This window comes from Heptranchias perlo, chromosome 32, assembly GCF_035084215.1.
Source record: "Heptranchias perlo isolate sHepPer1 chromosome 32, sHepPer1.hap1, whole genome shotgun sequence".
NCBI classification, from domain to species: domain Eukaryota; kingdom Metazoa; phylum Chordata; class Chondrichthyes; order Hexanchiformes; family Hexanchidae; genus Heptranchias; species Heptranchias perlo.
Window position 1 is genome coordinate 262,568 of NC_090356.1, and position 14,632 is coordinate 277,199.

Below are 14,632 nucleotides of genomic sequence, written 5' to 3' on the forward strand. Positions count from 1 at the left end.
CTTTATATCCAGAGGACTAGAGTACAAGGGGGCAGAAGTTATGCTGCAGCTATACAAAACCCTGGTTAGACCACACCTGGAGTACTGTGAGCAGTTCTGGGCACTGCACCTTCGGAAGGACATATTGGCCTTGGAGGGAGTGCAGCGTAGGTTTACTAGAATGATACCCGGACTTCAAGGGTTAAGTTACGAGGAGAGATTACACAAATTGGGGTTGTATTCTCTAGAGTTTCGAAGGTTAAGGGGTGAGCTGATCGAAGTTTATAAGATATTAAGGTGAACGGATAGGGTGGATAGAGAGAAACTATTTCCACTGGTTGGGGATTTTAGGGGTAGGGGGCACAGCCTAAAAATTAGAGCCAGACCTTTCAGGAGCGAGATTAGAAAACATTTTACACACAAAGGGTTGTAGAAGTTTGGAACTCTCTTCTGCAAACGGCAATTGATACTAGCTCAATTGCTAAATTTAAATGTGAGATAGATAGCTTTTTGGCAACCAAAGGTATTAAGGGATATGGGGCCAAAGGCAGGTATATGGAGTTCGATCACAGATCAGCCATGATCTTATCAAATGGCGGAGCAGGCACGAGGGGCTGAATGGACTACTCCTGTTCCTATGTACATGGTAGTCAATTTGCACACAGCAAGGTCCCATTAACAGCAATGAGATAATGACTAGATAATCTATTTTAGTGATGTGGATTGAGGGTAAAATTATAGAATCATAGAAAATAGGAGCAAGAGTAGGCCATTCGGCCCTTTGGGCCTGCTCCGCCATTCAAAATGGTCATGGCTGATCATCTAACTCAGTACCCTGTTCCCACTTTTTCCCCATATCCCTTGATCCCTTCAGCATTAAGAAATATATCTCCCTTCTTGAATATATTTAATGACTTGGCCTTTACTGCCTTCTGTGGTGGAGAATTCCACAGGTTCACCACCCTCAGTGAGGAAATTTCTCCTCATCTCAGCTCTAAATGGCATACCCCGTATCCTGAGACTGTGACCCCTGGTTATGGATTCCCCATCCATCGGGAACATCATCCCTGCATCCAGTCTGTCTAGTCCTGTTAGAATTTTATGTTTCGATGAGATCACCTCTCATTCTTCTAAACTCTAGCGAATATAGGCCTAGTCGACCCAATCTCTCCTCATACGTCAGTTCTGCCATCCCAGGAATCAGTCTGGTAAACATTCGTTGCACTCCCACCATGGCAAGGACATCCTTCCTCAGATAAGGAGACCAAAACTGCACACAATACTCCAGATGTGGTCTCACCAAGGCCCTGTACAACTGCAGTAAGACATCCCTCTTCCTGTACTCAAATCCTCTTGCAATGAACGCCAACATACCATTCGCCTTCCTAACTGCTTGCTGCACCTGAATGCTCGCTTTCAGTGACTGGTGTACAAGGACACCCAGGTCTCGTAGCACCTCCCCTTTTCCCAATCTATCACCATTCAGATGATAATCTGTCTTGCTGTTTTTACAACCATAGTGGATAACCTCACATTTATCCACGTTATACTGCATCTGCCATGTTCTTGCCCACTCACCCAACTTGTCTAAATCACATTGGAGCCTCTTTGCATCCTCCTCATAGCTCACATTCCACCCCAGCTTTGTGTCGTCTACAAACTTGGAAATGTTACATTCAGTTCCCTCATCCAATCATTGATATATATTGTGAATAGTGGCCAGGACACCGGGAAGAACTCCCCTTCAATTCTTCGAATAGTATCATGGGATTTTTTTTTAAACTTGATAGGGTAGATGGGATCTCGGTCTAGGGTCTCATTCGAAAGATGGAATGAAGATAGAAAGATTAAATCAGGTAACTAAAGACCTGTCAGCCAAACTTCAGTAGTGAGATTCATAATACAGGATAACGGTAATACTCACTTAGAAAGATATGAGTTAAGAACAACTAGCACAAATTTGTAAAAGGCACATTGTGTTTAACAAACTTAATGGAGTCCTTTGAAGAAATAACAATGCATTGATAAAGGAAATGCAGGACATCGCACTTGAACGTAAAGGCCGTGAAGAAGAGGGTGCATAAGAGATTCACCAAAATGATACCAGGAATGAGCGTCAGTGTGTTGTGGGAAAGACCAAATGGTTAATGAATCTGGGAAGTTCCAAACCTGACAGAAACCACATTCCTGAGGTAATTAAATCAGTCTTTTAATATTTTAAAAATTCCTTGCCAACAAATTGGAATCATTCTACTTTTCATTTAAATATGTTTGACAAAGCCATTTCTACTGTTTAAATTGCCAACTAATTCTTTCAGAAATTCTACAAAACAGTTGAACTCCAAACAGAATTTAAATTTACAATGGTAGAATTTGTAAAACAGGTGACCAGTTATTAGGCTTAAGCCAACATCACTCTGCAGACCATTTCCTGCAATAAATGATTCCCATGCAGACTGTCCTGGTGAAATCATAGAATCATAGAAGGTTACAGCACGGAAGGAGGCCATTCGGCCCATCGAGTCCGTGCTGGATCTATGCATGAGCAATCCAGCTAGTCCCACTGCCCTGGCCTATCGCTGTAGCCCTGCACATTTTATCGTTTCAAGTACTTATCCAGTTCCCTTTTGAAGGGCATGATTGAATCTGCCTCCACCACTCCCTCGGGCAGTGCATTCCAGATCCTAACCACTCGCTGTATAAAGACATTTTTTCTCATATCACCTTTGGTTCTTTTGCCAATCACCTTAAATCTATGCCCTCTGGTTCTTGACCCTTCCATCAATGGGAACAGTTTCTCTCTATCCACTCTGTCCAGAACCTTCATGATTTTGAATACCTCTATCAAATCTCCTCTCAACCTTCTCTGTTCCAAAGAGGACAATTCCCAGCTTCTCCAGTCTATCCACGTAATTTAAATCCCTCATTTATAACCTGGTGTTGTAAGATTCCTTACATCTATTTATAAAGCCCAGGACCCTGTATGCTTTTTTAACCGCTTTCTCAACCTGCCCTGCCACCTTCAACAATTTATGCACTTCCCCCCCCCAAATCTGTTACATTGCCTCTCCTCATTTTCCTACCGAAATGCATCACCTCACATTTTTCCACGTTAAACTTCATCTGCCACGTGTTTGCCCATGCCACCAGAGTGTCTATATCCTTTTGAAGTCTATCGCTATCCTCCTCACTGTTCACTGCTCTTCCAAGTTTTGTGTCATCCGCAAGTTTTGAAATTGTGCCCTGTACTCCCAAGTCCAAGTCATTAATTTAAATCAAGAAAAGAAGTGGTCCCAGCACCAACCCCTGGGGAACACCACTGCACACCTCCCTCCAGTCCGAAAAACAACCGCTCACCACTATTCTGTTTCCTGTCACTTAGCCAATTCTGTATCCATGTTGCTACTGCCCCCTTTATTCCATGGGCCGCAATCTTAATAGCAAGCCTACCATGTGGCACTTTATCAAACGCTTTTTGAAAATCCATATACACCACATCAACTGCATTGGCCTCATCTACCCTCTCTGTTACCTCAAAGAACTCTATCAAGTTGGTTAAACACGATTTGCCTTTAACAAATCCATGCTGGCTTTCCCGAATCAATCCACACTCGTCCAAGTGACTATTAATTTTGTCCCGGATTATCATTTCCAAAAGTTTCCCCACCACTGAGGTTAAACTGACTGGCCTATAGTTGCTGGCTTTATCTTTACACCCTTTTCTGAACAAGGGTGTAACATTTGCAATTCTCCAGTCCTCTGGCACCGGCACCATCCCCATATCTAAGGATGTCGAAGATTATGGCCAGTACGTCTGCAATTTCACCCCCTACTTCCCTCAGCATCCTAGGATGCATCCCATCCGGACCAGGTGACTTATCTATTTTAAATACAGCTAGCCTTTCCAGTACCTCTTCTTTCTCAATTTTTAGCCAATCCAGTATCTTAACCAAACCTTCCTTTACCGAGACTCTGGCAGCATCTTCTTCCTTGGTAAAGGCAGATGCAAAGTACTAATTTAATATATCAGCCATGCCCACTGCCTCCATGAGCAGATCTCCTTTATGGTCCCGAATCGGCCCCACCCCTCCTCACTACCCATTTACTGTTAACATGTATGTAGAAGACTTTTGGATTCCCTTTTATGTTCATCGCTAGTCTATTCTCATACTCTCTTTGCTCCTCATATTTCCTTTTTCACTTCCCCTCTGAATTTTCTATATTCTGCCTGGTTCTCACTTGTGTTATCAACCCGACACCTGTGATATGCCCCTTTTTTCTGCTTCATCTTATTCTCTATCTCCTTTGTCATCCAGGGGGCTCTGCCCTACCTTTCTCCATCGTTGGAATGTACCTTGTCTGTACCCAAATCATCTCCTCTTTAAAGGCCGCCCACTTTTCAATTTTAGTTTTGCCTGTCAAGCTATGATTCCAATTTACCCGGGCCAGATCTGTTCTCATCCCACTGAAATTGGCCCTCCTCCATGTGAGTATTTTTACTTCAGAGTGGACAAAGTCCTTTTCCATAGCTACTCTAAACCTTATGATACTATGATCACTGCTCCCTAAATGCTCTCCCACTGACACTTGTTCCACTTGGCCCGTCTCATTCCCTACAACCAAGTCCAGCAATGCTTCTTTGCCCTTTATATTATTGTTATCCCAGTCTATATTAGGACAGTTGAAATCCCCTATTATCACTCTTCTATGGCTTTTGCACCTCTCTGTAATTTCCCTGCAAATTTGCTCCTCATTATCCTTCCCCCTAGTTGGTGGCCTAGGGGAAACAATCTCTCAGCATCTAGCCAGGGGGAACAATCTCTCAGCATCTACCCTGTCAAGCCCCTCATAATCTTATATGTTTCAATGAGATCACCTCTCATTCTTCCAAACTCCGGAGAGTACAGGCCCATTCGACTCAACCTCTCTTCATAGGACAACCCTCTCATCCCAGGCATTAATCTAGTGAACCTTTGTTGCACCGCCTGTAAGGCAATTATATCCTTCTTTAGATAAGGAGACCAAAACTGTATGCAGTACTCCAGGAGAGGTCTTACCAATGCCCTGTACAATTGTAGTAAGACTTCCTTACTCTTGTACTCCAACTCCCTTGCAATAAAGGCCAACATGTCATTTGCCTTACTAATTGCTTGCTGTACCTCCATATTAACTTTTTGTGTTTCTCATACAAGGACACCCAAAAGTCTCTCTGGACACCAACTTTTAATAGTTTCTCACCATTTAAAAAATATTCTGTTTTTCTATTCCTACCAAAGTGAATAACCTCACATTTACCCACATTACACTCCATCTGCCACCTTCTTGCCCACTCACTTAACCTGTCCATAATCCCTTTGCAGACTCTGTGTCCTCCTCACAGCTTACTTTCCCGCCTACCTTTGTATCGTCAGCAAACTTGGATACATTACACTCGGTCCCTTCATCTAAGTCATTAATATAAACTGTAAATAGCTGAGGCCCAAGCACCGATCCTTGAGGCACCCCACTAGTTAAAGCCTGCCAACCTGAGAATGACCCGTTCATCCCTACTCTCTGTTTTCTGTCCTTTAACCAATCCTCTATCCATGCTATTATCCCAACCCCATGAGCCCTTACCTTGTGTAACAACCTTTTATGTGGCACCTTCTCGAATGCCTTTTGAAAATCCAAATATACCACATCCGCTGGTTCTCCTTTATCTACCCTGCTTGTTACATCCTCAAAAAACTAATAAATTTGTCAAACACGATTTCTCTTTCATAAAACCATGTTGACTCTACCTAATCATATTATGATTTTCTAAGTGCCCTGTTACCACTTCCTTAATAATAGATTCCAGCATTTTCCCGACGACCAACGTCAGGCTATATGGCCTATAATTCCTGTTTTCTCTCTCCCTCACTTCTTGAATAACGGGGTAACATTTGCTGCTTTCCAATCCACTGGGATTGTTCCAGAATCTAGAGAATTTTGGAAGATCATAACCAATGCATCCACTATCTCTGCAGCCACCTCTTTTAGAACTCTAGGATGTCGACCATCAGGTCCAGGGGATTTGTCAGCTTTTAGTCCCATTAGTTTCTCAAGTACTTTTTCTCTACTGATATTAATTGTTTCAAGTTCCTCCCTTTCATTTACCCCTTGCTTCCCCATTATTTTTGGTATACTTTTTGTGTCTTCTACTGTGAAGACAGATAGAATTCTTTTTAAAAAAAGCATCTGCCATTTCCTGATTCCCCATTTAATTTCTCCTACCTCAGTCTCCAAGGGACCAATATTTACTTTTGCTACTCTTCCTTTTTATATCCTTGTAGATGGTCTTACAATCAGTTTTTATATTTCTTGCTAGTTTACTTTCATATTCTATTTTCTCCCGTATCATCAATTTTTTGGTTGTCCTTTTCTAAAACTCTCCCAATCCCCAGGCTTATTACTCTTTTTGGCAACATTACTGGCCTCTTCTTTCAATCTAATACTCTCCTTAACTTCTTTAGTTAGCCACGGGTGGATCAATCTTCCCGTGGAGTTTTTATTTCTCAATGGAATGTATATTTATTCAGAATATTGAAATATTTCTTTAAATGTTTGCCATTGCTTTTCAACTGTCAAACCCTTTAATTTAATTTCCCAACCTACCTTTGACAACACGCCCCTCATACCTAATGTAATTGGCTTTATTTAAGTTTAAGACTCTAGTTTCTGTCTTAAGTACGTTACTTTCAAACTCAATGTGAAATTCTATCATATTATGATTGCTCTTCCCCCGAGAGGTTCTTTTACTGTGAGATTACTAATTAACACTATCTCATTACACAAGATCTTTCAGAGCTACAGGGAAAGGACGGGGGAGCGGGCCTAGCTGGATTGCTCTTGCATAGAGCCGGCGCGGACTCGATGGGCCGAATGGCCTCCTTCTATGCTGTAACCTTTCTATGATTCTATCTAAAATAGCCTGTTCCCTAGTTGGTTCCATGACATATTGCCCTAGGAAACAGTCTTGAATACATTCCATGAACTTGTCCTCCAAACTACCTTTGCCAATTTGATTTGCCCCATCTATATGCAGATTAAAGTTCCCCCATGATTACTGCATTCCTTTTGTTACAAGCTCCTATTATTTCATGATTAATCCTCTGTCCAACGGTACAGCTACTATTAGGGGGCCTATAAGCTACTCCCACCAGTGTTTTCTGCCCCTCGTTATTTCTTATTTCTACCCATACTGATTCTACTTCCTGATCCTCCAAGCCAAGATCCTTTCTCACTACTGTCCTTATGTCATCCTTTATTATTAGGGCTACACCCCCTCCTTTTCCATTCTGCCTGTCTTCTCAATATCATGTACCCTGGAATATTTAGTTCCCAACCTTGGTCATTTTGCAACCACGTCTCTGTAATGGCTATTCGATCAAACCATTTATCTCTATCTGAATGCATGGAACATTCGTAACAAGATAGATGAATTAATTGCACAAATAAACAGCCTTTAATTTTGACTTTTTACCATTTTTTCCTGCTTTGACCTTCCTTGTTGTTGCACTATTATTGGTAAACTCTCTGTCTCTTCCTGCCACACTCTGCTTATCTTTACCCAAGTCACTACACTGTTCTATTGTCTTAACTTTTCTCATTAGATTTCTAAATTTCCTCTCAACCTGACCTCTTCCCCCCAACTTTTTAGTTTAAAATCCTATCCACTGCCCTACTTATTCGATTCGCCAGGACGCTGGTCCCAGCCTGATTTAAGTGGAGCCCGTCCCATCGGAACAGCTCCTTCTTTCCCCAGTACTGGTGCCAGTGCCCCATGAATCGAAACCTCTTCCTCCCACACCACTCTTCGAGCCACGCATTTAACTCTCTGATCTGTTTGTCCCAATGCCAATTTGCAAGTGGCTCAGGTAGTAATCCAGAGATTATTACCTTCGAGGTTCTGCTTATTAATTTAGACTCTTAGCTCCTCAAACTGTCTCAGCAGAACCTCATTCCTAGTTCCTAATTATACTACATCTTAAATCACTCCATGGCAGAGAATATGTTAATTTACTGTGTCACCAATATCAGTTTGGGTTCCACCAGGACCACTCTGCTCCAGACATCATTATAGCCTTGGTCCAAACATGGACAAAAGAGCTGAATTCCAGAGGTGAGGTGAGAGTGACTGCCCTTGACATCAAGGCAGCATTTGACCGAGTGTGGCACCAAGGAGCCCTCGTAAAATTGAAGTCAGTGGGAATCGGGGGCAAAACTCTCCAGTGGCTGGAGTCATACCTGGCACAAAGGAAGATGGTAGTGGTTGTTGGAGGCCAATCATCTCAGCCCCAGGACATTGCTGCAGGAGTTCCTCAGGGCGGTGTCCGAGGCCCAACCATCTTCAGCTGCTTCATCAATGACCTTCCCTCCATCATAACGTCAGAAATGGGGATGTTTGCTGATAACTGCACAGTGTTCAGTTCCATTCGCAACCCCTCAAATAATGAAGCAGTCCGAGCCCGCATGCAGCAAGACCTGGACAACATCCAGGCTTGGGCTCATAAGTGGCAAGTAACATTCGCGCCAGATAAGTGCCAGGCAATGACCATCTCCAACAAGAGAGAGTCTAACCACCTCCCCTTGACATTCAATGGCATTACCATCGCCGAATCCCCCACCATCAACATCCTGGGGGTCACCATTGACCAGAAACTTAACAGGACCAGCCATATAAATACTGTGGCTACGAGAGCAGGTCAGAGGCTGGGTATTCTGCGGCGAGTGACTCACCTCCTGACTCCCCAAAGCCTTTCCACCATCTACAAGGCACAAGTCAGGAGTGTGATGGAATACTCTCCGCTTGCTTGGATGAGTGCAGCTCCAAAAACACTCAAGAAGCTCGACACCATCCAAGAATAAGCAGCCCGCTTGATTGGCACCCCATCCACCACCCTAAACATTCACTCCCTTCACCACCGGTGCACTGTGGCTGCAGTGTGTACCATCCACAGGATGCACTGCAGCAACTTGCCAAGGCTTCTTCGACAGCACCTCGCAAACCCGCGACCTCTACCACCTAGAAGGACAAGAGCAGCAGGCACATGGGAACAACACCACCTGCACGTTCCCCTCCAAGTCACACACCATCCCGACTTGGAAATATATCGCCGTTCCTTCATTGTCGCTGGGTCAAAATCCTGGAACTCCCTTCCTAACAGCACTGTTGGAGAACTGTCACCACACAGACTGCAGCGGTTCAAGAAGGCGGCTCACCACCACCTTCTCGAGGGCAATTAGGGATGGGCAATAAATGCTGGCCTTGCCAGCGACGCCCACATCCCATGAACGAATAAAAAAAAAGCCTTCATTTCCATGCACATTAACTGAATCCCAACAGCTGTTTCCATTCACCTGGAACATTTTGCTCATGTCCTCAGAGTTTCGCTGCTGTGCCACGTCACACAGTTTGGCAGTGATGTCGATTCTCCTGCAGATATCCATATCCACCTTCATAGCCTTCTCTTGAATCTTGGTATCCAAATCGGACATTTGCTGAAATGGTACAGAAGGTAATTTTATTATAGGTTTTATGAACTATGCTTTTGGATCAGGTGATGAAAATGAAATACACACAAATTTGATTAATTGTTCCGGTCAAAGCCAGATCATCAATGCAAAAGACACCTGCATAAGACAACCTCAAACGGTAAAAAAAACACTTTGCTCATTTCACTGGGGTGTAGCAATTACAAAGAAATTGCCCTGGCAACTTGGTTTCTGCTGTTTGCAGCATGCACTTATGATTTTAAAACATAAATATGGCTTCATACCATTCTAACCATTTTGTCCCCAAGATATAGGCCGGGGGGGGGGGGGAGGGAGGGGGGTGGAGAAAAGAGAGCATGGACCACACACTAACAACTGCTCCTCTAAAGTCAAATAGAACAGTCAACAACAACTTGCATTTATATAGCGTCTTTAACGCAGTAAAATGTCCCAAGGTGCTTAATACACAATCAGTTCCTGAAGAATTTTATGAAGTAGATGTTCCAGTTTTTAAAGGGTTGATTGATATTAGAGATTAGTTGTAGGCAAATTTAATGATTACACTGACAGATGATCATAACATGTAAATACATGAAAGTAATGGAGTACATACAACTAATCTCAATTATCCATGCTCCCATTATCCCTATTCTCATTTCTTGAGAATTTTCAAGGGATTTGGGAGCACAACACACATTGCTATACAGAGTGGCTTTAACTGCTTAGCTTCAGTTGTCAGTGGTGTGCTTAATAGTGCACAAAGACTAGCACAAGTGAAAAATAGTGTTAAACAGTTGCTAAACAGAAATGTGTGCTATATTCCTTGCCAGATTAAAAGATGCGTGCTGCTCTCAGTGTCCTAATGCTGTGGTTACCAGCTGGTACAATAACCACCTGATGTTATATTAAATATATGCTCCGTTCATCAGCACTTCAAACATTGGGCATGTTTAAAGTTAATCAGCTGGCAATTTCCTCGCAGGCATTGGGACTCTAGCAGTAGCGCACACATTTTAATCTTGCAGGGCAGGTAGTGTATATCATTTAGTAGCCCTTTAACCAAAGCTATTGATGAGCAGCTCTTGAACTACAGCTCATTAGTAATCTTAAATAAATCTATTGTTTTACTAGTCCTAGCACTAATCTGTACATAATGCTAGTGCACCCCGATTAGCATCAATGTAGGTGAAACAATTGTTATAGGATGTGGGGATGCAGCAAGATCAGGACTCAGATGAGCAGATGCACTTCTCATGTACTGCTCAGTCAGTTGTAGTAATCAAAATAGGTAAAGACAACAGTGTCCAAATTCCACTGTGTTCTTCAGCTGACAAAAGATTTGAAGAGATAAAATGCACAGAGAATTGTAGAAGAGATCAAGGCTCAATGGCAGCGTTTGAGAGAGATTGGAGAGAAGTGCACTGATCAGTTGTTGATGTGAGTGAAGGAGCTAATTAATAGCTTTGCATTGTTTCTTTTCACATCTTTTCTTGGCTCAAGAATATAAACTACAACACAGGAGGCTGTCATTTGGCTTTTCAGCTGCAGCTATCTACTCTTATCCCATTTCCTTGTCCTTTTCCCGCCTTGTATTTATGGCGTTGTTATTTTTCGAATACTTTTCCAATTCTGTTTAGTTGCTCCTATTCACTGTCAGTGTCCTCTGTAAAAACAGAAGTGAAATACTTCAGAATCACTACCACACTTGTACAAGATGACCACTTTCATCTCCAAGTGGTATGGGGCCCCTTCTTTGACTATCCTATCATTTATATGCTTTCATAAAGTCCTTGTTATTTCCCTTTATGTTGACCAACAGTTTTATTTCATATTTCCAGTATTCCTAATCTCCTTTTCTGGTTCCCTTCTATGCTTTTTATATTTGCTTTCATTTGTAGTATCTACTTATATTTATCGTGTACTTTTGTGGAAAATCTAATTATTACTCCAACCACAGTAATATTCCCAGCCAGAATATATTTAACATGTGCCTTATTGATCTCGGTTAAATATTCCACATTGCTGGTCTCTTTGATTTGTCATGTTTCCACCAAATTCATTGATGATAGGTCCCCTTTCATCTCACTAAAATTAGCTAATTTCCAGCCCATCATTTTCCACTCCGGCACTTCTTTTCCTTTAAATAATTTCAAAGTGAACACAATTAGGTTATAGTCACTATATCCCAAGTGTTCTCCTAACTTCCTGTTTTGTTGCCCAGAACCAAATCTATCAATGCATCTTTCCTCATTAGATTTGCAACATATAAGGATATATCCAATAAGGAAACAGTCCTGGATGTGTTCTGGGAACTCCTCCCTATTTTGATCACAAACTATTGTCTTATCCCACTCTACCTTAGGATCGTTAAAGTCCCCCATAATTACACTACAGGCTCTCTAAGTTAACTACAAATCTCATTCTCAATTTCTTTCCCACTATTTGGTGGTCTATAAAACAATCCCACCCAATGTGGTCCCTTAATAACTCTCAACGTAACCCAGACGGACTCTGCCTGAGCACCATCTATAAAACTCTTTCTACACCGATAATTGCGTTCTTAATAAGGCTACCCCTTCTCCCTTTTTCCCTTTTCTATCCCTCCTGAAAATTTTATAGCCAGGAAGATTTAGCTCCTAAACTTGCTTCAGCTGAAGCCAAGTTTCAATCAAGACTACCGTACATTCTAATTAGGGCCTCTCATTCTCCAAATTTATTTCTATTTCTTTGCATGTGCGCATACAAATTCTGCAACCATGATCCTTCATACTCCTCAGTATCCTTCCCCCTTTATTATTTCTTCTTTCCTTCACCATCCTTGGTCTTCACAGTAGAGGAAGAGGATAAAGTACCAGAAATACGAGGAAAAATAAAACTAAATCAAGGGGAGGAACTAACTAAATTCAATACAAGTAATAATGGTAATGGAGAAACTAATGAGACTAAAGATAGACAAATCTCCAGGACCTGATGGTTTCTACTCCAGGATATTAACCAAAGTAGGTGAGGAAATTGTTGATGATCTTCCAAAACTCGCTCGATTTAGGAATCGTGCCCTTGGATTGGAAAATTGCCAATGTCATTCCACTATATAAGGGCAAGAAAGAAAAAACTTGGAAATTATAGGCCTATTAGTCCAACGTCTGTGGCGGGGAAGTTACTAGAATCAATTATTAGGCAGAGAGTAACTGAGCACTTGGACAAACATGAACTGACCAGAGAGAGTCAGCATGAATTCTTAAAGTCATGTCTAATGAACCGAGTCGAATTTTTTGAGACGGTAACTAAGATGGCAGATATGGGAATGTGTCTATGGATGTTATTTATATGGACTTCCATAAGGCATTCAATAAGGTTCCACACAAGAGACTGTTAATAAAAATGAGAGCACATGGGATTGGAGGCAACCAAGGTGAGTGTACAGTGGCATAGTGGTTATATTACTGGACGAGTAATCCAGAGGCCTGGACTAATAATCTGGAGACATGAGTTCAAATCCCACCACAGCAGCTGGGGAATTTAAATTCAGTTAATTAAATAAAAAAATCTGGTAATGAAACTACCGGATTGTCGTAAAAACCCATCTGGCCCTTTAGGGAAGGAAACCTGCTGACCTTACCCGGTCTGGCCTACGTGACTCCAGACCCACAGCAATGTGGTTGATCGCCCTCCGAAATGGCCTAGCATGCCACTCAGTTGTACAATCCCGCTACAAAGAGACATAAGAATAAAACCGGACAGACCACCAGGATACGACAAAGGCAAACCAAGCCCAGTTGACTCTACAAAGTCCTCCTCACTAACATCTGGGGGACTTGTGTCAAACTTGTGTCAAAATTGTGAGAGCTGTCCCACAGACGAGTCAAGCAATACTCACAGAATCATACCTTTCAGCCAATGTCCCAGACTCTTATATCACCATCCCACCGGCAGGACAGACCCACCAGAGGTGGTGCAGTGATATAGTCAGGAGGGAGTGGCCCTGGGCGACCTCAACAGTAACTCTGGACCCCATGAAGTCTCATGGCATCAGGTCAAACATGGGCAAGGAAACCTCCTGCTGATTACCATCTACCGCCCTCCCTCAACTGATGAAATCAGTACTCCTCTATGTTGAGCATCACGGAGGAAGCAGAGAGTAGCCAAGTCCTGAAGGACATAGGTGCCAGACTGGGCCTGCGGCAGGTGGTGAGAGAACCAACACAAGGGAAAAACCTACTTGACCTCGTCCTCATCAACCTACCTGTCACAGATGCATCTGTCCATGACAGTATTGATAGGAGTGACCACCGCACAGTCCTTGTGGAGACAAAGTCCCTTCTTCACACTCAGAACCCCGTCCATCATGTTGTGTGGTACTACCACCGTGTCAAATGGGATAGATTCATAATAGATCTAGCAGCTCAAAACTGGGCCTCCATAAGGCGCAGTGGGTCATCAACAGCAGCAGAATTGTATTCCACCACAATCTGTAACCTCATGGCCTGGCATATCCCTCACTCTACCATTACCACCAACTCAGGGGATCAACCCTGGTTCAATGAGGAGTGCAACAGAGTATGCCAGGAGCAGCACCAGGCGTACCTAATAATGAGGCACCAACCTGGTGGAACTACAACACAGGACTACATGCATGCTAATCAGCAGAAGCAACATGCTATAGACGGAGCACAGCGATCCTACAATCAACGGATCAGATCAAAGCTCTGTGCAGTACAGTCACATCCAGTAGTGGATAATTAAACAACTAACGGGAGGAGGACACTCAACGATGGTAGAGCCCAGCAGGTGAGTGCAAAAGACAAGGGTAAAGCGTTTGCAACCATCTCCAACTAGAAGTGCCGAGTGGATGATCCATTGCGGCCTCCTCCCAAAATCCCCACCATCACAGAAGTAAGTCTTCAGTCAATTCGATTCACTCCACTTGATATCAAGAAACGGCTGAGTGCACTAGATACAGCAAAGGCTATGGGCCCCGACAACATCCTGGCTGTAGTGCTGAAGACTTGTGTTCCAGAACTAGCCCTGAGGAACTCCTGCAGCAATGCCCTGGGGCTGAGATGATTGGCCTCCAACAACCACTACCATCTTCCTTTGTGCTAGGTATGACTCCAGCCACTGGAGAGTTTTTCCCGAT

At 42.9% G+C, this 14,632-nt stretch overlaps 1 protein-coding gene and 1 long non-coding RNA gene across 6 annotated transcripts in view; one reads left to right on the forward strand and one right to left on the reverse strand.

Moving 5' to 3' along the window:
• LOC137300887 (uncharacterized) overlaps positions 1 to 14,632 on the forward strand; it is a 203,685-nt gene that overhangs the window by 37,325 nt on the left and 151,728 nt on the right. The window lies entirely within an intron of this gene.
• Positions 1 to 14,632, reverse strand: part of iffo2b (intermediate filament family orphan 2b) — a 118,942-nt gene that overhangs the window by 24,946 nt on the left and 79,364 nt on the right. For both annotated transcript variants that reach the window (XM_067970135.1, XM_067970134.1), the window contains exon 4: positions 9,361 to 9,501. In XM_067970135.1, the coding sequence (XP_067826236.1) occupies positions 9,361 to 9,501 (141 nt within the window). The remainder of the gene's footprint in view (positions 1 to 9,360; positions 9,502 to 14,632) is intronic.